The sequence below is a fragment of the Catharus ustulatus genome, chromosome 24 (genome assembly GCF_009819885.2).
Source record: "Catharus ustulatus isolate bCatUst1 chromosome 24, bCatUst1.pri.v2, whole genome shotgun sequence".
NCBI classification, from domain to species: domain Eukaryota; kingdom Metazoa; phylum Chordata; class Aves; order Passeriformes; family Turdidae; genus Catharus; species Catharus ustulatus.
In genome coordinates, this window is record NC_046244.1 from 6923537 (window position 1) to 6949800 (window position 26264).

At 51.8% G+C, this 26264-nt stretch overlaps 1 protein-coding gene across 1 annotated transcript in view; it reads right to left on the reverse strand.

Annotated features, from left to right (window-relative positions):
- Nucleotides 1-145: 145 nt before the first annotated feature.
- Nucleotides 146-26264, reverse strand: part of AGRN (agrin) — a 109878-nt gene continuing 83759 nt past the window's right edge. The window contains 18 exon segments of the mRNA XM_033079407.2: nt 146-388; nt 1740-1843; nt 3381-3605; nt 6706-6738; nt 8176-8199; nt 9601-9688; nt 11199-11388; nt 12490-12606; nt 14369-14380; nt 16583-16694; nt 17639-17803; nt 18807-18903; nt 19010-19144; nt 20167-20396; nt 21196-21411; nt 22345-22537; nt 23640-24068; nt 25109-25228. Coding sequence (XP_032935298.1) covers nt 231-388; nt 1740-1843; nt 3381-3605; nt 6706-6738; nt 8176-8199; nt 9601-9688; nt 11199-11388; nt 12490-12606; nt 14369-14380; nt 16583-16694; nt 17639-17803; nt 18807-18903; nt 19010-19144; nt 20167-20396; nt 21196-21411; nt 22345-22537; nt 23640-24068; nt 25109-25228 — 2648 coding nt within the window. The 3' untranslated portion in view covers nt 146-230.

The following is a 26264-nucleotide window of genomic DNA, read 5'->3' on the forward strand; positions in this document are numbered from 1 at the left end:
CCAAAAGAAGAAGGTTCAAGTATGAAGATGGACGCTGCAGTGGGAGAGTTTCTTGTGGCGCTTCTCGAGCCTCCAAGAACCCCAAAGCAAAAAAAAAAAAAAAATCACAAAAAAAAAGGTTTCCTGCCCTCCCTGTCCCCCCCCCAAAAAATATAAAAAGCAATAAGTTTACAAAAATAGAAAATAATTACAGCAATAGGCAGGAGGGGGCAGGCAGGGAGGGTCTGGGGTTATTTGGAAGAGCAGTGCAATATCCGCGGCTGGTTGAGCGCGTCCTCCAGCAGGTGCAGCTCCCGCCTGTCCACCAGAACATCCCTCATGCAGCCAATGAAACCCGTGCTGAAGGCTTTGGGCAGCCTGGGGGGCACACTGGGCTTGTCCAGACCTCCTGGAACAGAGCAGGGGGTCAGGGGATGGCACAGGGACAGGGGATGGGACAGGGACAGGGGACAGCACAGCCCCAGTCCCTCATGCAGCCAATGGACCCTGTGTTGAAAGCCTTGGGCAGCCTGGGGGGCACGCTGGGCTTGTCCAGACCACTTGGAGATGGAACAGGGGGTCAGGGGATGGCACAGGGACAGGGGATTGGACAGGGGATGGTAAAGGGGACAGGGACAGGGGATGGAACAGGGGGTCAGGGGACAGGGGACAGCACAGCCCCAGTCCCTCATGCAGCCAATGGACCCTGTGTTGAAAGCCTTGGGCAGCCTGGGGGGCACACTGGGCTTGTCCAGACCACTTGGAGATGGAACAGGGGGTCAGGGGATGGGACAGGGGACAGGGACAGGGGATGGGACAGGGACAGACAGGCTGGAACAGAGCAAGGGGTCAGGGGATGGCACAGGGACAGGGGATGGCACAGGGACAGGGGATGGCACAGGGACAGGAGATGGGACAGGGACAGGAGATGGGACAGGGACAGGAGATGGGACAGGGACAGGGGACAGGGGATGGAACATGGGGTCAGGGGATGGAACAGGGACAGGGACAGGGGATGGGACAGGGGACAGAAAGGTTGGAACAGAGCACCCATCACCAGGGGACAGGGAATAGCACAGGGTTGGGGATTGGGGATTGGGGATGGGACAGGGACAGCGGATAGGGCACAGTCCTCCTGGGAATGGAGCAGGGGCTCAGGGGATTGGGGGATAGCACAGGGGACAGGGGATGGGACAGGGGACAGGGATTGCACAGGGACAGGGGACAGGGAATGGCACAGGGGACAGGGATTGCACAGGGACAGGGGACAGGGGATGGAACAGGGACAGGGACAGGGACAGACAGGCTGGAACAGAGCAGGGGTCAGGGGACAGGGAATAGCTCAGGGGACAGGGGATTGGGGATAGGGGATGGGACAGGGGACAACGCAGAGCCCACCTGGGAATGGAGCAGGGGATAGCACAGGGGACAGGAGATGGGACAGGACAGGGGACAGACAGCCTGTCCCAGCACTGTCACTGTCACAGCAGTCACTGTCACTGTCACACTGCCACCACCTGTGCCCCCTGAGGGAGGCCACCCCTGGATTATCCCAGGACAGGGGACAAGCCTGGCAGTGCCACTGCAGGGACAGAACTGGGCTCAGAACTCCCTGTCACCCCCTCAGGGGACACAGTGCCACAGCAAGGACTGGCACTGTCACCACCAGAGCAATTTCTGAGCCAAGCTGTGGAGCTGAGGGAGGGCAGGGACACCCCCACCCCCTTGGGGACCCCGAGGTGTCCCCACCCCAGACTCACCCAGCCACAGCGCCCCGTCCGTGTCCAGCTGGGTGGCGCCGAGGGGAGAGGAGCCGGAGATGGGAGCTTCATTCCCGACCTGCAGGGATCCCTCCCTCTGCACCCTGAGCCAGGAGGGAAAGGGGATCGAGGGAAAAGGGATCAGGAACAGCCCAGGGACAGCCCAGAGCTGAGCCCTGCAAAGCCTGACACTGGAACCACCAGTGGGGCACTTGGTGGGGTAAATCCCATCCCATTCCTGGGATTTGGATTAATCCATAGGGTTTGTCCAACCTGCTGCCCTAAAGGATTGCAGATTTTGGGATGAACTCCATCCCATTCCTGGGATTTGGATTAATTTGTGGGGTTTGTCCAGCCTGCTGCCCTAAAGGATTGCAGATTTTGGGATAACTCCATCCCACTGCTGGGATTTGGATTAATCTCTGGGGTTTGTCCAGCCTGCTGTCCTAAAGGGTCACAGATTTTGGGATAAATTCCATCCCACTGTTGGGATTCACCCATGAGGTCTGTCCAACCAGCTGTCCTACAGGATTGCAGATTTTGGGATAAATTCCACCCCACTGCTGGGATTAGGATTCATCTGTGGGGTTTGTCCAGCCTGCTGCCCTAAAGGATTGCAGATTTTGGGATAAATTCCATGCCACTACTGGAATTTGGATTAATCCATGGGGTTTGTCCAGCCTGCTGCCCTAAAGGATTGCAGATTTTGAGATGAACTCCATCCTATTCCTGGGACTGGGATTCACCCATGGGGTTTGTCCAGCCTGCTGCCCTAAAGGATTGCAGTTTTTGGGATAACTCCATCCCACTGAAGGGATTAGGATTCATCTGTGGGGTTTGTCCAACCAGTTGCCCTAAAGGATTTCAGATTTTGGGATGAACTCCATCCCATTCCTGGGATTCACCTGTAGAGCCTGTGCCCATCGAAAAAAAACCCCTAAAAGTCACACTAAAAATGGCCATGGGAGCTGAAAAATCTGCACTGGAACAGCCAAAAAATGGTGAATGTCACCCAAACCTGACAAGACTCCAGGGATTCCTTGGGGTAAAAAATTGAGAAAAAGTTTGGAGGTAAATCTGACTTAAAATGGCCAAAAAAGCCCTAAAAATCAAACTAAAAATGGTCTTGGAAGCCCTAAAATCTGCACCGGAACACCTAAAATCTGCACTGGAACACCCAAAATCTGCTCCAAACCCAACAAGACTTTGGGGATTCCTGGGGGCAAAAAATCAAGAAAAAGACTGGAGGGAAATCCAACTCAAAATGTCCAAAAAAACGCTAAAAATCACTCTAAAATGGTCTTGGGAACAGTAAAATCTGCAGTAAAACACCCAAAAATTGCTCCAAACCCAACAAGACTCCAGGGATTCCTGGGGACGTAAAACCCAGAAAAAGACTTGGCGGTGGCAGGAAATCCAACTTAAAAAGTCCTAAAAATCACACAAAAAATCGCCTTGGAAGCCCTAAAATCAACACTGAAACCTGCAAAAAATTGCTCCAAACCTGACAAAACTCCAGAGATTCCTGGGGGACAAAACCCAGAAAAAGACTGGTGGATGGGAGTGAAGAATCCAACTTAAAATATCCCAAAAATCACACCAAAAATGACCCAAAAACCCAATTTTTTCCCCTTTTCTCACCTGGAGGCCCTGATGTGCACCCACTGGTTGGTGTTGACGGGCACGCTGGAGCGCAGGGTGACGCCCTTGGAGCCCAGGTCGTAGCTGAGCTGCACGAAGCCATCGACGATGGCCAGGGCGATGTAATCGGAGCGCTCCAGCCCCTTCCCGCTCCACAGCAGCAGCCCCTGCGTGGCCTCGGTCTTGATGCTCAGCTCAAAGTGGTTGGATTGCAGAGCCTTCTCGCTGGGGGGGACAGGGTGGGGTCAGGAGAGCCCTGGAGCAGCCTCATCCTCATCTTCCTCATCCTCACAGGGATGGGATGAACTCCCCAGCTGTGCCCAGATGTTGTGCTTGGGAGGGCGGATTTTGGGAAAAATTTCCATCCCCTTCCTGGGATTCACACACCCGTGGGGTCTGCCCAACTTGCTGTTCTAAAAAGTCACAGATTTTGGGACAATTTCCATTCCAAGCTCCATCCCCTTCCTGGGATTCACCCATGGAGTTTGTCCCCACCTGCTGTCCTAGAGCATCACAGATTTTGGAATAATTTCCATTTCCTTCCTGGGATTCACACACCCATGGCGTCTGTCCCACCTGATACCCTAAATTATTGCAGATTTTGGGGTAGTTTCCATCTCATTCTTGGGATTCACCCATGGAGTTTGTCCCCACCTGCTGTCCTAAAAGGTCACACATTTTGGGATAACCTCCATTCCATTCCTGGGATTCCTGGACCTGCTGTCCTAAAAGGTCACAGATTTTGGGATAATTTCCATCTCATTCTTGGGATTCACCCATGGAGTTTGTCCCCACCTGTTGCCTTAAAGGGTTACAGATTTTGGGATAATCTCCATTCCATTCCTGGCATTCACCCACCCATAGGGTGCCCTAAAGGATTGAAGATTTTGAGATAATTTCCATTCTATTCCTGGGATTCCTGAACCTGTTGTCCTAAAAGGTCACAGATTTTGGGGTAATTTCCATCTCATTCTTGGGATTCACCCATGGAGTTTGTCCCCACCTGCTGTCCTAAAGGGTCACAGATTTTGGGATAATTTCCATTCCATTCCTGGGATATACAGGAAGGATTTGTCTCCACCTGCTGCCCTAAAGGATTGCAGATTTTGGGGTAATTTCTATCTCATTCCAGGCATCAGGATACACCTGTGTATCTGCTGTCCTAAAGGGTCACAAATTTTAGGATGATTTCCATCCCACTCCTGGGATTCACCCATGGAGTTTGCCCCCACCTGCTGTCCTAAAAAGTCACAGATTTTGGAATAATTTCCATCCCCTTCCTGGGATTCACCCATGGAGTTTGTCCCCACCTGCTGTCCTAAAGGGTCACAAATTTTGGGATAATTTCCATTCCATTCCTGGGATTCCTGGACTTGCTATCCCTAAAGGGTCACAGATTTTGGAATAATTTCCATTTCCTTCCTGGGATTCACACACCCATGGGGTCAGTCCCACCTGATACCCTAAATTACTGCAGATTTTGGGATAATTTCCATCTCATTCCTGGGATTCACCCATGGAGTTTGCCCCCACCTGTTGCCCTAAAAGGTCACAGATTTTGGGATAAGTTCCATTCCATTCCTGGGATTCACCCACCCATAGGGTGCCCTAAAGGATTGAAGATTTTGAGATAATTTCCATTCTATTCCTGGGATTCCTGAACCTGCTGTCCTAAAAGGTCACAGATTTTGGGATAATTTCCATCTCATTCTTGGGATTCACCCATGGAGTTTGTCCCCACCTGATGTCCTAAAAGGTCACAGATTTTGGGGATAATCTCCATTCCATTTCTGGGATTCACCCATGGGGTCTGTCCCAATTTCCATCCCATTCCTGGCATCCTGTGTATCTGCTGTCCTAAAGGGTCACAGATTTTGGGATAACCTTCATTCTACTCCTGGGATACACAGGAAGGGTCTGTCCCCACCTGTTGCCCTAAAAGGTCACAGATTTTGGAATAATTTCCATCCCATTCCTGGGATTCACACACCCATGGGGTCTGTCCCACCTGCTGCCCTAAATGATTGCAGATTTTGGAATAACCTCCATTCCATTCCTGGGATTCACCCATGGAATTTGTCCCCACCTGCTGTCCTAAAGGGTCACAGATTTTGGGATAAGTTCCATTCCATTCCTGGCATCAGGATACATCTGTGTATCTGCTGTCTTAAAGGGTCACAGATTTTGGAATAATTTCCATCCCCTTCCTGGGATTCACACACCCATGGGGTCTGTCCCACCTGATACCCTAAATTATTGCAGATTTTGGGGTAATTTCCATCTCATTCTTGGGATTCACCCATGGAGTTTGTCCCCACCTGCTGTCCTAAAGGGTCACAGATTTTGGGATAATTTCCATCTCATTCCTGGGATTCACCCATGGAGTTTGTCCCCACCTGCTGTCCTAAAAGGTCACAGATTTTGGGATAATTTCCATCTCATTCCTGGGATTCACCCATGGAGTTTGTCCCCACCTGCTGTCCTAAAAGGTCACAGATTTTGGGATAATTTCCATTCCATTCCTGGGATTCACACACCCATGGGGTCTGTCCTAATTTCCATCCCATTCCTGGCATCAGGATCTGTGTATCTGCCGTCTTAAAGGGTCACAGATTTTGGGATAATTTCCATCTCATTCCTGGGATTCACCCATGGAGTTTCCCCCACCTGCTGTTCTAAAAGGGTCACAGGTTTTGGAATAAGCTCCATTCCATTCCTGGGATTGGGATACACAGGAAGGGTTTGTCCCCACCTGTTGCCCTAAAAGGTCACAGATTTTGGAATAATTTCCATCCCCTTCCTGGGATTCACCCATGGAGTTTGTCCCCACCTGTTGCCCTAAATTATTGCAGATTTTGGGATAAGCTCCATCTCATTCCTGGGATTCACCCATGGAGTTTGCCCCCACCTGTTGCCCTAAAAGGTCACAGACTTTGGGATAATTTCCATTCCATTCCTGGGATGCACAGGAAGGGTCTGTCCCCACCTGCTGCCCTTGAATTTTGTGGGATCAGAATTCCTGGGAGGGGATGGGAAGCTCCAAACCAGGCCAGAGGCTCCAAGGAACAGCCCTGGAAGGGGATGGAGGCAACAAAACCTTTTCCCAAGGGAGGGATGAAGCCAAGAGGGGATTTTCCCCAGGTTGGAATCCCCACTTGTGCTCTGGGACACACAGAGACTGGACAGGGACAACACAGAGAGCTGCTCACTGCCAGGGACACCCAGAGGGTGGCACAGGGACAGGGACAGGCAGGACACACACAGGGACATGCAGAGGCACGGGCAGAGCACGAGACAGGCACAGCCTGGCACAGCCTGGACTCACCTGGGCTCCGAGGGGAAATCCAGCGCCTCGGGACTCAGATGGGGAGAAAAGGGAGCGAGCCATAAGCGCAGGGCAGCGAGGAGACCTTCCCCTTTCCTGTATCCTTTCCTTTTTATTTTATCCCTTTCTTTTTCCTTTCCTTTCCTTTCCTTTCCTTTCCTTTCCTTTCCTTTCCTTTCCTTTCCTTTCCTTTCCTTTCCTTTCCTTTCCTTTCCTTTCCTTTCCTTTCCTTTCCTTTCCTTTCCTTTCCTTTCCTTTCCTTTCCTTTCCTTTCCTTTCCTTTCCTTTCCTTTCCTTTCCTTTCCTTTCCTTTCCTTTCCTTTCCTTTCCTTTCCTTTCCTTTCCTTTCCTTTCCTTTCCTTTCCTTTCCTTTCCTTTCCTTTCCTTTCCTCACTCAGGAAAACCCTAAAAATTCCTGACAAATCCCTTTCCACCCTTCCCAACGCCATGGACATGCAGTGATGGCTCTGCAGCCCCCATGCACAGGCACAGCTCAGCCCCCACAGCCCTGAGATGGGATATGGGATATGGAATATGGGATATGGGATTGGGATCCCTCCAAATTCCCCCCATCCCACAGCAGGGAATGCTCCTGAGTGGAGCAGGGAATATCCCACTCAGGACAGAGACACAGCCAGCAAAATCTCAGCTCTGCAGGGGTTTGGATTCCCAAATCTCAGCATTCCAAGGATTTGGATTCCAAATTTCAGCTCTCCAAGGATTTCAAAATCTCAACTGTTCAGGGGTTTGAATTCCAAATTTCAGCATTCCAGAGGTTTGGATTCCAAATCTCAGCTGTCCAAGTGTTTGAATTCCAAATCTCAACTCTCCAGAGGTTTGAATTCCAAATCTCAGCTGTTCAGGGGTTTGGATTCCCAAATCTCAACTCTCCAGAGGTTTGGATTCCCACACCTCAGCATTCCAAGGATTTGGGTTCCAAATCTCAGCTGTCCAAGGGTTTGAATTCCTAATTTTAGCATTCCAGAGGTTTGGATCCCCAAATCTCAGCATTCCAGAGATTTAGATTCCAAATCTCAGCCCTCCAGGGTTTGGGTTTCTCCCCAGCCCCTGCCCTGCTCCTTTTCCTGACCCCTCATCCCCTCTGGAGATGTTTTCAGGGGTTCCCAGTGCCTCACTCATGCTGGAAAAAACCCCAGGCAGGCTCAGCACCCCTGAATTTCCATCTCCAGTGGGAATTCACAGCTCTGGAGCTGCTGCTGGAGCAGGAAGCCACAGGAATTTTCCTTTTTAAAATCATGCTTCAAAATTAAATGAAAGCATGCTGGGGGTGGGGCTGGGACAGCAGCTGGATGTGACACAGGTAAAGCAGCACCTGAGCCCTCCTCCCCCTGCAATGGGAGGAGTTTTCCATAAAAAAAACCCCTTGGAAAAGCCCCAAATTCCTCCCCCCACTGTGCCCGGGGCTGGGGTGGCGATGGGGACGTGTGAGGGTGGCAGGGCTGTACTCACGCTGGGATCTCATTGCTCAGGTGGCTTGGAAACAGAGAAACAGGACATTGAGAGGGGACAGACACACGGACAGGGACAGACAGGCTGCACACGGACACACCCCCGGGAGGGCTGGGAAACCGGGAGTGGGAGGGGGAGAAGGACACGGGGAAGGAATCAGTCCTGGAGGAGGAATTCCCAGTCTGGAGGAGCTCAGGAGCAGCTCTGTTAATTCCCAAAAAGAATTCCCAAGGAGAAATTCTCAGTCTGGAGGAGCTCAGAGAGAACTCTGCTCATTCCCAAAAGAATTCCCAAAGAGAAATTCTCAGTCTGAGAGGTCAGGAACAGCTCTGCTCATTCCCAGAGAGAATTCCCAAAGAGAAATTCCCAGTCTGGAGGAGCTCAGGAACAGCTCTGCTCATTCCCAGAGGGAATTCCCAAAGAGAAATTCCCAGTCTGGAGGAGCTCAGGGAGAGTTCTGTTCATTCCCAAAAGAATTCCCAAGGAGAAATTCCCAGCCTGGAGCAGCTCAGGAGCTGCTCATTCCCAAAACAATTCCCAAGGAGAAATTCCCAGTCTGGAGCAGCTCAGGAGCTGCTCATTCCCAAAATGAATTCCCAAAGAGAAATTTCCAGTCTGAAAGAGCTCAGGAACAGCTCTGCTCATTCCCAAAACAATTCCCAAAGAGAAATTCTCAGTCTGGAGGAGCTCAGGAACAGCTCTGCTCATTCCCAAAAGAATTCCCAAAGAGAAATTCCCAGTCTGGAGGAGCTCAGGAGCTGCTCATTCCCAAAAAGAATTCCCAAAGAGAAATTCCCAGTCTGGAAGAGTCCAGGAACAGCTCTGCTCATTCCCAGAGAGAATTCTCAAAGAGAAATTCCCAGTCTGGAGCAGCTCAGGAGCTGCTCATTCCCAAAAGAATTCCCAAAGAGAAATTCCCAGTCTGGAGGAGATCAGGGGGAGCTCTGCTCATTCCCAAAAAGAATTCCCAAAGAGAAATTCCCAGTCTGGAGGAGCTTAGGGAGAACTCTGCTCATTCCCAGAAAAATTCCCAAAAAGAAATTCCCAGTCTGGGAAACAGTTCAGGGGGAGGGAAGAACTGGGAACATCCAGCCCCAGTTTGGAGGGAAGGACTGGGAACATCCAGCCCCAGTTTGGAATTATTTGGAATATCCAACTCCAGTTTGGAATTATTGGGAACATCCAATTCCAGTTTTGAGGGAAGAACTGGGAACATCCAGCCCCAGTTTGGAGGACTGGGATCATCCAGGTCCAGTTTGGAATTACTGGGAAGATCCAGCCCCAGTTTGAAGGTTTTGTAACACCCAGCCCCAGTTTGGAGGATTTGTAACACCCAGCCCCAGTTTGGAGGGAAGCACCAGGAGCACTTTGGAGCTCCTGGATCCCAGATTTCCCCCCAGCTCTGGGGCTGCCCTGCCCTGGTACCTCTTGGTGATGCTGTTGTGGAACTCCAGGAAGGTGCGGCCATCGAAGGCCACGGCCTCAGCGTCCCCTGCTGCCTTCTCGATGATCACTGGGGAAAAAAACGGGGACAGGGGCAAGGGAGCCCTCAGGAAAGGCCCCAGAATTCCTGGGAGATGAGAAATCCCCACCCAGCACCCCAAAGCTGGGTGTCCATGGGAATAACAGCCCTGCAGAACCTGGGATTTTGTGGAGCTCAGGGTGGGGATGGATTTAAGATGGGATTTGAGGTTGATTCTGGGTGTCCATGGGAATGTAGCCCTGCAGAACCCAGGATTTTGTGGAGCTCAGGGTGGGGATGGATTTAAATGGGATTTGAGGTTCCTTCAGGGTGCCCATGGGAATGCAGCCCTGCAGAACCCAGGATTTTGTGGAGCCCAGGGTGGGGATGGATTTAAATGGGATTTGAGGCTCCTTCCACCCAAACCATTCCAGGATTCCCCAGCCCAGTTCTCCTGGTTTTTTCCTCTCAAAGAGCATTCAGGTTTGTGTGGTTTTCACCATAACCCTGCCAGCATGGGCTGACCTTTCCCAGGATTTCCAGGCAGCTCCTCATGGCCACCTCTGACCCCTGGGCCACCTCCACCCCCTGTGTGGCACCTCCAGCCCCCCATGGTCATCACCACTTTCCCAATGACACCCCAAACCCTCCAGGGCACCCCAATACCCTCCTGTACCCACCCCAAATCCCCCATACCCACCTCATACCCACCCCAAATCTGCCATGCCCACCCCAAACCCCCCAGGGCACCCCAATACCCTCCTGTACCCACTCCAAACGCCCTGTACTCACCCCAACCCCCCCCATACCCACCTCATACCCACCCCAAATCCCTCCCATGCCCTTCCCAAATCCCCCAGGGCACCCCAAACCCCTCATATCCACCCCAAACCCTCCCTGTACCCACCCCAAATCCCCCCATACCCCCCATAACCCCCCAAACCCACCCCAAACCCCACTGTACCCACCCCAAACCCACCCCAACTCCCCCTGTATCCACTCCAAATCCCCCATACCCACCTCATACCCACCCCAAACCCACCCCAATCCCATCCCATGCCCACCCCAAACCCCCCAGGGCACATCAAACCCCCCTGTATCCACCCTCACTCTCCCAAACCCACCCCAAACCCCCCTGTACCCACCTCAAACTCCCCATACCCACCTCAAATCCCCCCCAAACCCCCCATAACCCCCCATACCCACCCCAAAATCCCCTATACCCACCCCAAACCACCCCATACCCCCCTGTATCCACCTTATACCCACCCCAAACCACCCTGTACCCCCCCCAAACCCCCCTGTACCCATCCCAAATCCCCCATACCCCCCCTGTATCCACCTCATACCCACCCCAAACCCCTCAGGGCACCCCAAAGTCCCTGATACCCACCCCAAACCCCCCCTGTACCCACCCCAAACCCTCCCTGTCCACCTCATATCCACCCCAAACCCCCCCATACCCACTCCAAATCCCCCATACCCCCCTGTATCCACCTCATACCCACCCCAAACCCTCCCTGTACCCACCCCAAACCCCCCCAACCCCTCCCCATCGCACCTCTCTCGCAGTGGGCCCCCCAGAAGCCCCTCTGGCAGGAGCACTGGTAGGAGCCCAGGGTGGGCAGGCAGGAGCCGCCGTGCTGGCAGGGCCCGGGGCTGTGGGCGCAGGGGTGGCCCCGGAACCGCGACACCTCCCTGGCACCGCGCACGTTCCGCTGCTGCAGCACCGCCACGGCCCCCAGGGACAGCTGCCAGGGGACAAGGGCACAGCTCCAGGGGGGCTGGGGGGTCTGGGGGGCTCAGCCCTGCCAGGGATTCCCTGGGGTGCTCAGCCCTGGTAGGGATTCCCTGGGGAATCTGACACTGCCCTGGAATTCTCATCCTTGACACTGCCCTGGTAGGGATTTCCTGGGGAAACTCTGGAATTCTCAGCCCTGGTAGGGATTTCCTGGAATTCTCATCCCTAGCCTGGATTCCCTGGGGAAACTCTGGCATTCTCATCCTTGGCACAGATTCCCTGGAATTCTCATCCCTGGCAGGAATTCCCTGGGGAAACTCTGGAATTCTCATCCCTGGCACTGCCCTGGAAGGGATTCCCTGGAATTCTTATTCCTGGCACAGATTCCCTGGAATTCTCATCCCTGGCAGGGAATCCCTGGAAAACTCTGGAATTCTCAGCCCTGACACTGCCCTAGTAGGGATTCCCTAGGGAACTCTGGAATTCTCATCCCTGGCACTGCCCTAGAAGGGATTCCCTGGAATTCTCAGCCCTGGCAGGGATTCCCTGGAAAACTCTGGAATTCTCAGTCCTGGCACTGCCCTAGCAGGAATTCCCTGGAAAACTCTGGAATTCTCATTCCTGGCACTGCCCTAGCAGGGATTCCCTGGGGAACTCTGGAATTCTCATCCCTGGCAGGGATTCCCTGGAAAACTCTGGAATTCTCATCCCTGGCACTGCCTCAGAAAGGATTCCCTGAAATTCTCATTCCTAGCAGGGATTTCCTGGGAAACTCTGGAATTCTCATCCCTGAGCTGGCTATCCCAGCTGGACACTGGCTATCCCAGTATAACCCTGGGCTATCCCAGTTTGACACTGGGACGTGCTCACCCTCTGCAGGTCCCCTGGAAGCCCTGGGCTGTCCCAGTATGACCTGGGCTGTCCCAGTATGACCTTGGCTGTCCCAGTATGACCCTGGCTGTCCCAGTATGACCCAGTTTGGCCCAGTTGCCCAGCTCACCCTCTGCAGGGCCCCCTGGAAGCCCTGGCTGTCCCAGTTTGACCCTGGCTGTCCCAGTCTGACCCTGGGCTGTCCCAGTATGACCCAGTTTGGCCCAGTTGCCCGGCTCACCCTCTGCAGGGCCCCCTGGAAGCCCTGCTCTATCTCCGCCGCCCGCGCCAGCCGGGAGAAGTCGGGGGCTCCCCCCACGTACAGCGGCTCCTTCAGGTTCAGCACCTGGTGTGGCTCCTGGGGACAAGGACAGGGACGGGGTCAGGGACATCCCTGAGAGTCCTTGGGGACACAGGGACAGCGTCAGGGTCAGGGGACATCCCTGAGTGTCCCTGGGGACACAGGGTCAGGGACATCCCTGAGTGTCCTTGGGGACACAGGACAGGGACAGGGACATCCCTGAGTGTCCTTGAGGACACAGGGTCAGGGACATCCCTGAGAGTCCTTGGGGACACAGGGACAGCGTCAGGGTCAGGGGACATCCCTGAGTGTCCCTGGGGACACAGGGTCAGGGACATCCCTGAGTGTCCTTGGGGACACAGGACAGGGACAGGGACATCCCTGAGTGTCCTTGAGGACACAGGGTCAGGGACAGGGACATCCCTGAGTGTCCTTGGGGACACAGGACAGGGACATTCCTGAGTGTCCTTGGGGACACAGGACAGGGACAGGGACATCCCTGAGTGTCCTTGGGGACACAGGACAGGGACATTCCTGAGTGTCCTTGGGGACACAGGGATGGGGTCAGGGGACATTCCTGAGTGTCCTTGGGGACACAGGGACAGGGTCAGGGGACATTCCTGAGTGTCCTTGGGGGACACAGGGACAGCATCAGAGGACATTCCTGAATGTCTCTGGATAGTATCAGAGGACATCCCTGGCAGTCTCTGGGGAGACAGGGACAGGGGACATTCCTGAGTGTCCCTGGCTGTCCCTGAGTGTCCCTGGAGACACAGGGACAGGGTCAGGACATTCCTGACTGTCCCTCAGTGTCCCCTGAATGTCCCCTGAATGTCCCTTGAATGACCCTCAGTGTCCCTCAGTGTCCCCTCAGTGTCCCTCAGTGTCCCCTCAGTGTCCCCTGAATGTCCCTCAGTGTCCCTCAGTGTCCCCTCAGTGTCCCCTGAATGTCCCTCAGTGTCCCCTCAGTGTCCCCTCAGTGTCCCCTGAATGTCCCTCAGTGTCCCCTCAGTGTCCCCTCAGTGTCCCCTGGCTGTCCCTGCAGGACCAGGCGCAGTCTGATCCTCGCGCCTCTCTCAATTTGGGATCTTTGACGCCAAAGACAATTGATTTATTTTAGGAAAATTTTGATTTAGGATATTTTATTTTTTGGATAATTTTGCTTTAGAATGTTTTATTTTAGGATAATTTTTTAAGGATAATTTTCTTTTACAATATTTTATTTTAGGATAATTTTGCTTTAGAATATTTTATTTTAGGATAATTTTGTTTTAGGATCATTTTCTTTTAGGATATTTTATTTTAGGATGTTTTATTGACGATTCCATAGATGGATTCTCCAGAAAACTCCTCATGCAGAAAATTCCCTCCTTGCTGGGAATTCCTGGGAATTCTCCAGGGCCACAGCAAGGATGGGGTGACATGGAGCACTAGCTAATGTTTGGTGGGATTAACGAAAAAATAAAATAAAATATTAAAATATTAAAAATAAATTAAAAATTAAAATTAAAAATTAAAAATTAAATATTAAAAATTAAAAATTAAAAATTAAAAATAAAAATAATAAAAATAAACAATAAACAATAAAAATAAAATAAAATAAAATTAAATAGAAAAAAAAAAATATTTAAAAATGACTGGATTAATTTGGAACAACTGGCTGGGAATGGAGGAGGAGAGGGAATGAGCAGCTCTAAACTACAGGAATCCTAAACCAGATGGGAAAAGGGATGGAAAACACCAAAATAAAATGAAATAAAAGAAGGAGGTGCCAATGGCAGATGAGATGGAGGCGAGGTGGGCTCATACTTATCTGTACCTTACGGGATTTCTGGGATCCAGACAGCAGGGGAGGGGGGAAAAAGGGAAAATCACAGGGAGAGAGAGAAAAAAAACAAAGGGACATCAGTGGGTGACACTGCAGCAGGGGCTGGGGGTGGCAGGAGGTGGCACTGCCACCAGAGGGGCTGGGGAAAGGAGGGACAGGGAGGAAAAGCCCTTTTTTGGTAGGAAAATCTCCTTTTTTGGCAGGAAATTCCCTTTTTTTGTCAGGGATGTTCTGGTTCCAGGTGGATTTTGGGGTGAGCTGGAAAGGAATCCCAAGGGGAGCAGGGACAGAAGCAGGGATGGGGACAGGGACAGGGACAGGGACAGAAAAGAGGACAGGAAGCACCAAAGGACCCCAAGGGGCTCCCCCCAAATTCTCCATGCCCAGAACCCCAAAAATTCCTCCCCTCCACCCTCAAACCAGGATTTAAACCCAAGGAGGTGGAGAATTCCACACTCAAAATCAGGATTTAAACCCCAGAACCCTGAGAATTCCACACTCAAACCAGGATTTAAAGCCCAGGAGCCAGAGAAATTCAACTTTTCCACCTTCAAAACCACAATTTAAACCAAAATTTAAACCCACAATTAAAATCACAATTTAAAGGATCTGGAGAACTCCATTCCTCCACCCTCAAACCAGGATTTAAAGCCCAAGAGCCTGAAAAATTCCACTTTTCCACACTCAAAACCACAATTTAAACCCCAGGAACTGGAGAACTCCATTCCCCCAGTCTCAAAAGCAGGAGTTAAAGACCAGAACCTTGAAAATTCCACTTTTCCACCTTTAAAATCAGGATTTAAACCCCAGGAACTGGAGAACTCCATCCCTCCATCCTCAAACCATGATTTAAAGCCCAGAACCGTCAGAAATTCCACTTTTTTACTCTCAAACCCACAATTTAAAGCCCAGAACCCTGAGAAATTCAACTTTTCCACCTTCAAAACCACAATTTAAAGCCCAGGAACTGGAGAACTCCATTCCTCCACCCTCAAAGCCAAGATTCAAAGCCCAGAACCCTGAGAAATTCCACTTTTCCACCCCCAAAACCATGATGTAAAGCCCAGAACCTTGAGAATTCCACACTCAAAATCTGGATTTAAAGCCCAGGAGCTAGAGAACTCAATTCCTCCACCCTCAAACCAGGATTTAAATACTAGGAACCTGAGAAATTCCACTTTTCCACCCTCAAAGCCATGATTTAAAGCCCAGAACCGTCAGAAAGTCCACTTTTCACCCCCAAAGCCAGGATTTAAAGACCAGAACCATCAAAAATTCCACTTTCCCATCCCCAAAGCCATTATTCAAAGCCCAGAACCACCAGAAATTCCATTTTTCTTCCTTCAAAACCACAATTTAAAGCCCATGAACTGGAGAAATTCCACTTTCCCACCCCCAAAACCACGATTCAAAGCCCAGAACCATCAGAAATTCCACTCCTCCATCTTCAAACCAGGATTTAAACCCCAGAACCCTGAGAAATTCAACTTTTCCATCCCCAAAGCCATTATTCAAAGCCCAGAACCACCAGAAATTCCACTTTTCTTCCCTCAAAACCACAATTTAAAGCCCATGAACTGGAGAAATTCCACTTTTTTACCCCCAAAGCCATTATTCAAAGCCCAGAACCATCAGAAATTCCCCTTTTCCACCCCCAAAACCACGATTCAAAGCCCAGAACTGTCAAAAATTCCACTTTTCTACTCTCAAAATCACAATTTAAACCCCAGAACCCTGAGAAATTCAACTTTTCCACCCTCAAATCATGATGTAAAGCCCAGAACCATCAGAAATTCCACTCCTCCATCCTCAAAACAGGATTTAAAGCCCAGAACCGTCAGAAATTCCACTTTTCCACCCCAAAACCACGATGCAAAGCCCAGAACCACCAGAAATTCCACTTTTCTTCCCTCAAAACCACAATTTAAAGCCCATGAACTGGAGAAATTCCACTTTTCCACCCCCAAAACCATGATTCAAAGCCCAGAACCATCAGAAATTCCACTTTTCCATCCTAAAAGTCATTATTTAAAGCCCAGAACCATCAGAAATTCCACTTTTCTACTCCCAAAACCACAATTCAAAGCCCAGAACCATCAGAAATTCCACTTTCCCACCCTAAAGGCATTATTTAAAGCCCAGAACACCGAGAATTTCCTGGCCCAGAGCAGGGCTGCTCCCTGCCTGGCTCCCCTGGTCACTCACCGGGGACTCTCCTGTCACCCTGGGGCCGTCGTTGACCCTCAGGACGCCCTTGCGGCCGCTCCTCTCCAGCTGGACCCTGACCCAGGTGTCCAGGGGCACAGGCTCCCTGCTCCTGGGGCATGGAAATGGAAAATAAAATGGAGATCTTGTCATAAATGTCATATTTTAGTGTTATAATACAGGTAAAATTTTATTGAAGAGAGGTTCAGTCAAAGCGAGCCTTGCTCAGGTGAATTAAAGTGGGAATTAATTGAAGGGTGAATTAAAATGTGAATTAAAGTGTTAATTGAAATGTGAATTAAAATGTGAAAAATTAAAATTAAAATCTCTGATCTACCAGAGATTAATTAATGATAAAATCCTTGATCTATCAGAAATTAATTAATGATAAAAATTTCTGAGCTATCAGAGATGAATTGATGATAAAATCTCTGCTCTCTCAGAGATTAATTAATGATAAAATCTCTGTTCTATCAGAGATTAATTAATGATTAAATCCTTGCTATATCAGAGGTTAATTAATGATAAAATATCTGTCTATCAGGATTAATTAATGATAAAGTCTCTGATCAGAGATGAATTAATGATAAAATCTCTGCTATATCAAAGGTTAATTAAAGATAAAATCTCTGCTCTATCAGAGATGAATTAATGATAAAACCTCTGATCTACCAGAGATGAATTAATGATAAAATCCTTGATCTATCAGAGATGAATTGATGATAAAATCTCTGCTATATCAGGATTAATTAATGATAAAATCCCTAATATATCAGAGATTAATGATAAAGTCTCTGCTATATCAGGATTAATTAATGATAAAATCTCTGCTCCATCAGAGGTTAATTAATGATAAAATCCCTGATAGATCAGACATGAACTAATGATAAAATCTCTGCTATATCAGGATTAATTATTGATACAATCACTGATATATCAGAGGTTAACTAATGATAAAATCCCTGCTCTATCAGAGATAATTCTGATAAAATCTCTGCTCTCCCAGAGCTGTTTCCATGCCAAACCAGAGGTGCAGAGCTGCCCCACGGGGCTCACCTGAGCAGGGCTGGCCCCTTGCCCAGGTCGTATCTGTACTCCAGGTGTCCCTCGCGCAGGGCCAGCGACACAAAGTCCCCTTTGCCATCGCTCTTCTGCCCGTTGTAGAAAATCATCCCCGTGGGGCTCTTGGCCAGGAACACCAGCTCCATGGACATCTTGTCCCTGGGGGGAGAGGGACAGGGACACTGCTGTGAGGGGGACAGGGATAGGGACAGGGACAGGAGAGGGACAGGGACACTGCTGTGAGGGGGACAGGGACAGGGACACCGCTGTGAGAGGAGAGGGACAGGGACAGGGACAGGGACACCTCTGTGAGAGGGACAGGGATAGGGACAGGGACAGGAGAGGGACAGGGACACTGCTGTGAGAGGGACAGGGATAGGGACAGGGACAGGAGAGGGACAGGGACACCTCTGTGAGAGGAGAGGGACAGGGACAGGGACACCTCTGTGAGAGGAGAGGGACAGGGACAGGGACACCTCTGTGAGAGGGACAGGGACAGGAGAGGGACAGGGACAGGGACACTGTTGTGAGGGGGACAGGGACAGGGACACCTCTGTGAGAGGGACAGGGATAGGGACAGGGACAGGAGAGGGACAGGGACAGGGACACTGCTGTGAGGGGGACAGGGACACCTCTGTGAGAGGGACAGGGACAGGGACGGGGACAGGAGAGGGACAGGGACAGGGACACCGCTGTGAGAGGGACAGGGACACCTCTGTGAGAAGGACAGGGACATCTCTGTGAGAGGGACAGGGACATCTCAGTGAGAGGAGAGGAACACCTCCATGAGAGGGACAGGGACACTCCCCTCCCTGCCAGTTGCGGTCCTGCCCCATCCCATCCCATCCCATCCCATCCCATCCCATCCCATCCCATCCCTGTATCCCATCCCTGTATCCCATCCCTGTATCCCATCCCTGTATCCCATCCCTGTATCCCATCCCATCCCATCCCATCCCTGTATCCCATCCCTGTATCCCATCCCATTATCCCATCCCTGTATCCCATCCCATCCCTGTATCCCATCCCATCCCTGTATCCCATCCCATCCCATCCCATCCCTGTATCCCATCCCATTGATCCCATCCCATCCCATCCCATCCCATCCCTGTATCCCATCCCATCCCTGTATCCCATTATCCCATCCCAGCCCAGCACTCACTGCAGGTCGGGTACGAAGCTCTGCAGCCCGTTCAGCTCCAGGTAGGAGGAGCCGCTGAACTGGGGCAGGAAGGGCCCGGACTGCTCCTGCTCTGTCACTGCACACAGCGGGCAGGTCAGGGCTAGCTGGCACTGCCCGTGTCCCCAGGGCCACCCCAGGCTGGGGACAGCTCCCAGGGATCCCCCCCGGCCCCGCTATCCCACCTTGCTCGCAGGAGTCGCCGTGGCGCCCCATGGGGCAGGCGCACAGGTGCCCGCCCTGGGGCAGCACCAGGCAGGTGGCAGAGCCGTGGCACGGGGACGGCTCGCACGGGTTCCTCTCCAAGGCACACGTGGGCCCTGCGTGGGGACAGGGGGAGTGTCAGGGACCCTGCCACCACCCTTGTGTCACCAACACCCAGCGTCACCAACTGCTGTGTCACCAGTGTCACCAACACCCAGAGTCGTCAACACCTGTGTCACCAACACCCGGTGTCACCAAACCCCATGCCCCAGTGTCCCCAGTGTCACCAACCCCTGTGTCACCAGCCCCCGTGTCACCAACACCCAGAGTCGTCAACCCCCGTGTCACCAGTGTCACCAACCCTGCCATCAACCCCTGTGTCACCCACACCCAGTCACCAACTCCTGTGTCACCAGTGTCAGGGACCCTGCCACCACCCCTGTGTCACCAACACTCAGTCACCAACCCCCATGTCACCAACCCCCGTGTCACCAGTGTCAGCTACCCTGCCACCACTCCCATGTCACCAACACCCGGTGTCACCAACCCCATGTCACCAACCCCTGTGTCACCAACACCTGGTGTCACCAACACCCAGTCACCAACCGCTGTGTCACCAGTGTCACCAACACCCGTGTCACCAACCGCTGTGTCACCAGTGTCACCAACCCCTGTGTTCTCAATGTCTTCAATACACCCATGTCCCCAATGTCCCCTGTGTCCCCAATGTCCCCTGTGTCACCAACCCCAGTGTTCTCAGTGTCCCAATGTCCCCTGTGTCCCCAATGTCTCCAATGTCCCTTGGCACTCAGTGTTCTCAGTGTTCCCATATCCCCAACATCCCCATGTCCCCAATGTCCCCTGTGTCCCCAGTGTCCCCAATGTCCCCCATGTCCCCAGTGTTCTCAGTGTTCCCATATCCCCAATATCCCTGTGTCCCCAACGTCCCCTGTGTCCCCAATGACATTAATTAACTCCCCTAAAGGTGCCATTATCTGTGACACGAGCACAGCCAGCTCCTGTCCTTATCCCCACAGCCCACCCTGAACTCACCCACACCACCAGGCTGATTTCACCCTGCACAGCCCCCTGTCCCCACCTGTGCCCACCCCATACCCACCCCATGCCCACCCCGTACCCGTGTAGCCCTCGGGGCACTGGCAGTGGAACATGCTGTCCTCCCTGGGGTGGCAGACGGCGCCGTGGTGGCAGGGGTTGGGCTGGCAGGGCTGCTGGCCGCACTGGCCCACGGCGCTGCCGTACAGGACGTCACCGGCGCCCTGCTGCAGCTGGTACAGGCGGTTGTTGATGCCCAGCTGGCGGATGCAGCCCCGCAGCCCCGCGGTGACAGCGCTGCGCTCGGCCACCCTGGGGGGACACGACAGGGGTTGGTCCCTGAGGGGTGGGACAGTGACTGCAGGGTGTCAGGGTGGGTTGTGCTCGGCCACCCTGGGGGGATATGGAACCAGGGGTTGGTCACTGAGGGGTGGGACAGTGACTGCAGGGTGTCAGGGTGAGCTCGGCCACCCTGGGGGGATATGGAACCAGGGGTTGGTCACTGAGGGGTGGGACAGTGACTGCAGGGTGTCAGGGTGAGCTTGGCCACCCTGGGGGGACACAACAGGGGTTGGTCACTGAGGGGTGGGACAGTGACCAGAGGGTGTCAGGGTGGGTGGGCAGCGTGGAAGGGGCTGCAGGGGTGGGGTTGAGATGGGAGCCAGCCCTGCCTTGGCACTCATGGGGCAGTGTCACCCTCATGGAGCAGTGTCACTCTCCTGGGGCAGTGTCACACTCATGGGGCAGTGTCACACTCATGGGACAATGTCACACTCATGGGACAGTGTCACTCTCATGGGACAGTGTCACACTCACAGGGCAGTGCCACACTCACGGGGCAGTGTCACCCTCATGGGGCAGTGTCACTCTCATGGGGGAGTGTCACACTCATGGGGCAATGTCACGCTCATGGGACAATGTCACCCTCATGGGGCAGTGCCACCCTCCCATCCTCAGTGCCACCCACTAGGTCCAGTGCCACCCTCCCAGTGCCACCCCCAGTTTCAGTGTCCCCTCCATCCAGTGTCACCCTCCCAGCGCCACTCCCATCCCCAGTGTCACCCCCGTCCCAGTGCCCCCTCCCAGTGTCCCCATGCCAGTGTCCCCTCACAGCTCCATGTGCTGGCGGGGCGCTCCCCCGACGAACAGGTCGGTGTCCAGGTTGAGCCCGTCGGTGCCCATGGGGCTCTCCCCGCTCACCGGGGGTTCCCCATCCACGGCCAGGCTCCCGTTGCGCCGGTTCCGCGTCACCAGCAGCTGGTGCCACCGCCCGGGCTGCACCCGCACCCGGCTGCTCACCGTGCCCGGGCCAGAGCCCGTGTCAAACCTGGGGACAGCAGGGCTCTGTGACACAGGGGACAGCTGGGACGTGCCACAGGGGACAGCAGGGCTGTGCCACAGGGGACAGCAGGGCTTTGTGCCAGGGGTGATGTGGCACTGGGAGCGCTTGGGGACCCTCTCCCTCCTGCTTTCTCTCCTTCTCTCCCTCCCTCTCTCCCTCCTTCCTCCCACTCCTTTTTCTCCCTCTTTCCCGTCTTCTTTCCCTCCCTCCTCTGCTTTCTCTCCCTCCTTCCTTCTCTCCTTCCCTCCTTCTTCCCTTCCTTCCTCTCCCTCTCTTTCTCCTTCTTTCTCTCCCTCTTTCCCTCCTCTCCCTGCATCCTTCTCTTCCTCCTTCCTTCCTTCCTCCCTCCCTCCCTCTCTTTCTCCTTCTCTCCCTCTCCTTCCTTCTCTCCTCCCTCTCCTTTCTCTGCCATCCTTCCTTTCTCCTTCACTCCCCTTCCTTCCTTCCTTCCTTCCTTCCTTCCTTCCTTCCTTCCTTCCTTCCTTCCTTCCTTTCCATTTTTCACTTCTCCTTCCTTCCCTCTCTCCCTACTTCTTTCCCCTCTCTCCCTCTCCCCTCATTCCAAACCCATCCCATTACATTTTGGAATACAAAAAAGCCACTCCAGCACTTTCCTCCCTTTCCTTTTCCCCCTTTCCACATTTCTTAAAAAAAACCCACAAAAAAAAATCTCTCAGAAAAAACCCAACCTCCCAAAACCCCACCAAAAAAAGATCTGTCAGAAAAAAAACCAACCTCCCACACCTTGCAGCTTTTTAAAATTCAAAGTGACACAAGCGAGTTCACTTTGCTGAAAAGAGGGAAGAGCTCCCTCAGTATTCCAGCTAAAAAAACCCCCAAAAAATCCAGATTTTTGTCCACTTTGAGCCCTTTTAGAGTACAAATCCCCCTCCTGGGGTGCAGATTGCCCTCCCTCACCTGAGCTGCACGAAGCCCCCCACCAGGGCCAGGGAGATGAAGTCCTTGCCGTGTTTCTGGGCGTTGTAGAGGAGCAGCCCGCTGGGCTCCAGCGCGCGGAACTCCAGGGAAATGCGCACGGTGTGGTACGCGCGCATCGTCCGGAACGCCAGGAACGACTCGCCCCCGAAACTGGGGATGGAGCTGCCGGTGGCTGCGGGGACAGGGAGGGGCAGGGACAGCAGGGGACAGGAGGGGACAGCAGGGACAGGAGGGAGAGCAGGGGACAGCAGGGACAGCAGGGAACAGCAGGAGACAGCAGGGGACAGGAGGGAAAGGAAGGGACAGCAGGGGACAGCAGGGACAGGGCAGTCAGTGCCTGGCACAAAGCTGGGAAGATTTTCCAATCTCACACAAATCTGGGAATGTTTTCCCATGTGGCACAAAGCTGGGAATGTTTTCCTATCTCACACAAAGCTGGAATGTTTTCCTGCCTGGCAAAAATCTGGGAATGCATTCCTACCCTGTACAAATCTGGGAATGTTTTCCTGTGTGGCACAAAGCTGGGAATGTTTTTCTGTCTCACACAAATCTGGGAATGTTTTCCAATCTCACACAAAGCTGGGAATGTTTTCCTACCTGGCAAAAATCTGGGAATGTTTTCCTGTCTCACACAAATCTGGGAATGTTTTCCAATCTCACACAAAGCTAGGAATGTTTTCTTGTCTCACACAAATCTGGGAATGTTTTCCTACCTGGCACAAAGCTGGGAATGTTTTCCTGCCCAACACAAAGCTGGGAATGTTTTCCTGCCCAACACAAAGCTAGGAATGTTTTCCTGTCTGGCACAAAGCTGGGAATGTTTTTCTGTCCTGCACAAAACTGGGAATGTTTTCCTGCCCAACACAAAGCTGGGAATGTTTTCCTGTCTCACACAAAGCTGGGAATGTTTTCCTGCCCAACACAAAGCTGGGAATGTTTTCCTGCCCAACACAAAGCTAGGAATGTTTTCCTGTCTGGCACAAAGCTGGGAATGTTTTCCTGCCCAACACAAAGCTGGGAATGTTTTCCTGCCTGGCAAAAAACTGGGAATGTTTTCCTGCCCTGCACAAAGTTGGGAATGTTTTCCTGCCCTGCACAAAGTTGGGAATGTTTTCCTATGTGGCACAAATCTGGGAATGTTTTCCTACCCTGCACAAAACTGGGAATATTCAGAATCCAGTCTGCAACAACCTGTCACAGGCTCTGGCATCCCCTCCCACATCAGGCAGGCAGGAACCAATTTTTAACCCCCCAGATTGATATTTTTTGGTCACCTTTGTCACACACAGCCCCTCCTCGTCCCGCGGGGCAGCTGCAGGTGAAGCCGTGCCCGTCGTCCTCGCAGGTGCCGCCGTGCAGGCAGGGCTGGGACTCGCAGGGCCGGGGGGCTCTGGGGGTGCCAGGGGGCCACTGGGTCGGCTTCCTCCTGCTGCTGCCAGGGCTGCTGGGGCTGGGCCTCCTGGTGCTGCCCACGGCCACCGCCTTGGCACCGGCTCTGCCCAGGGACGGCGTGGCCACCGGGACACGGCGCGTGGTGGCCGGGGCTGAGGTGGCCGCAGGGATCCTGTGGGTGGTGGCTGCAGGGATCCTGTGGGTGGTGGCCAGGGCTGAGGTGGCTGCAGGGATCCTGTGGGTGGTGGCTGGGGCCATGGTGGTGGCCGTGGTGGTGGTGACGGTGGTGGTGAAGAGCCGGGGGATCCAGTCTGGAACACAGAGAGGGTTATGGAGGGGTTGGGTTGGGGGCAGGTATGGATCAGTTTTAGGTTCAGGTATGGGTTAATTTTAGGGTCAGGTATGGGTCAGTTTTAGGGTCAGGTATGGGTTAATTTTAGGTTCAGGTATGGATTAATTTTAGGGTCAGGTGAGAGTCAGTTTTAGGTTCAGGTATGAATCAGTTTTGGGGTCAGGTGTGGGTTAATTTTAGGGTCAGGTATGGGTCAGTTTTAGGGTCAGGTATGGGTTAATTTTAGGGTCAGGTATGGGTCAGTTTTAGGGTCAGGTATGGTCAGTTTTAGGTTCAGGTGTGGGTCAGTTTTAGGGTCAGATGTGGGTTAATTTTAGGGTCAGATGTAGATCAGTTTTAGGATCAGGTGTGAATCAGTTTTGGAGTCAGGTATGGGTCAGTTTTAGGTTCAGGTGTGGGTTAGTTTTAGGGTCAGATGTAGATCAGTTTTAGGTCAGATGTGGATCAGTTTTAGGTTCAGGTATGGGTTAATTTTAGGGTCAAGTATGGGTCAGTTTTAGGGTCAGATGTGGATCAGTTTTAGGGTCAGGTATGGGTCAGTTTTAGGTTCAGGTGTGCATCAGTTTTAGTGTCAGGTGCGGGTTAATTTTAAATTCAAGTATGGATTAATTTTAGGGTCAGGTGTGGGTCAGTTTTAGGTTCAGGTATGGATTAATTTTAGGGTCAGGTGTGGGTCAGTTTTAGGTTCAGGTATGAATCAGTTTTGGGGTCAGGTGTGGGTTAATTTTAGGGTCAGGTGTGGGTCAGTTTTAGGTTCAGGTATGGGTTAATTTTAGGTTCAGGTATGGATCAGTTTTAGGGTCAGGTGTGGGTCAGTTTTAGGGTCAGTTATGGGCCAGTTTTAGGGTCAGGTGTGGGTCAGTTTTGGGGTCAGGTATGGGTCAGTTTTAGGTTCAGGTATGGATTAATTTTAGGGAGGATTGGTGCCCAAGCCAAGACCAGCAGAGCCCCCCTGGAATTTGAAAACCCCAAAAGGGATCAGAGCCCCCAGGATCTCACCAAAATCCATGAATTTGATGTGCTCTGCCTGGGGTTTCTTCACCAGGATGGTTTTTCTCCTGGCAGCTCGGATCTGTTTCAGCAGAGCCCCCTGGATGTCGGCGGCCGTGTGGGACGTGGCTGAGCCAGGAGGGAGAGGAGGGAAGGGACAGTGAGGATTCCAGCGGGAATTTCCCTGCCATGACCCTCCAGATCCCTCCTTTCCCATGGAAAATAATCCTCTTTTCCTAAGGAAAATAATCATCCTTTTCTAATGAAAATAACCCTCATTTCCCGTGCAAAATAATCCTCATTTCCCAAGGAAAATATTCCTCATTTCCCATGCAAAATAATCGTCATTTCCCATGGAAAATATTCCTCCTTTCTCAAGAAAAATAATCCTCATTTCCTAATGAAAATAACCCTTATTTCCCATGCAAAATAATCCTCTTTCCCAAGGAAAATATTCCTCCTTTCATGATGAAACTATTACTCCTTTCCCAAGGAAAAGAATCATCTTTTCCTGAGGAAAATAATCCTCATTTCCTAAGGAAAATAACCCTCCTTTCCCATGGAAAATATTCTTCCTTTCATGATGAAAATATTCCTCCTTTCTCAAGGAAAATAATCCTCTTTTCCTAAGGAAAATAATCCTCATTTCCTAATGAAAATATCCCTTCTTTCATGACAAAAATATTCCTCCTTTCTCAAGGAAAAGAATCATCCTTCCCTGAGGAAAATAATCCTCCTTTCCCAATGAAAATAACCTTCATTTCCCATGAAAAATAATCCTCAATTCCCATGGAAAATATTCCTCCTTTCTCAAGGAAATGAATTATCCTTTCCCAATGAAAATAACCCTCATTTCCCATGCAAAATAATCCTCATTTCCTAATGAAAATATTCCTCCTTTCTCAAGGAAAATAATCCTCTTTTCCTAAGGAAAATAATCTTCATTTCCTAATGAGAATAACCCTCATTTCCCATGCAAAATAATCCTCATTTCATAATGAAAATATTCCTCCTTTCATGATGAAACTATTACTCCTTTCCCAAGGAAAAGAATCATCCTTTCCTGAGGAAAATAATCCTCATTTCCTAAGGAAAATAACCCTCCTTTCCCATGGAAAATATTCTTCCTTTCATGATGAAAATAATCCTCATTTCTTAATGAAAA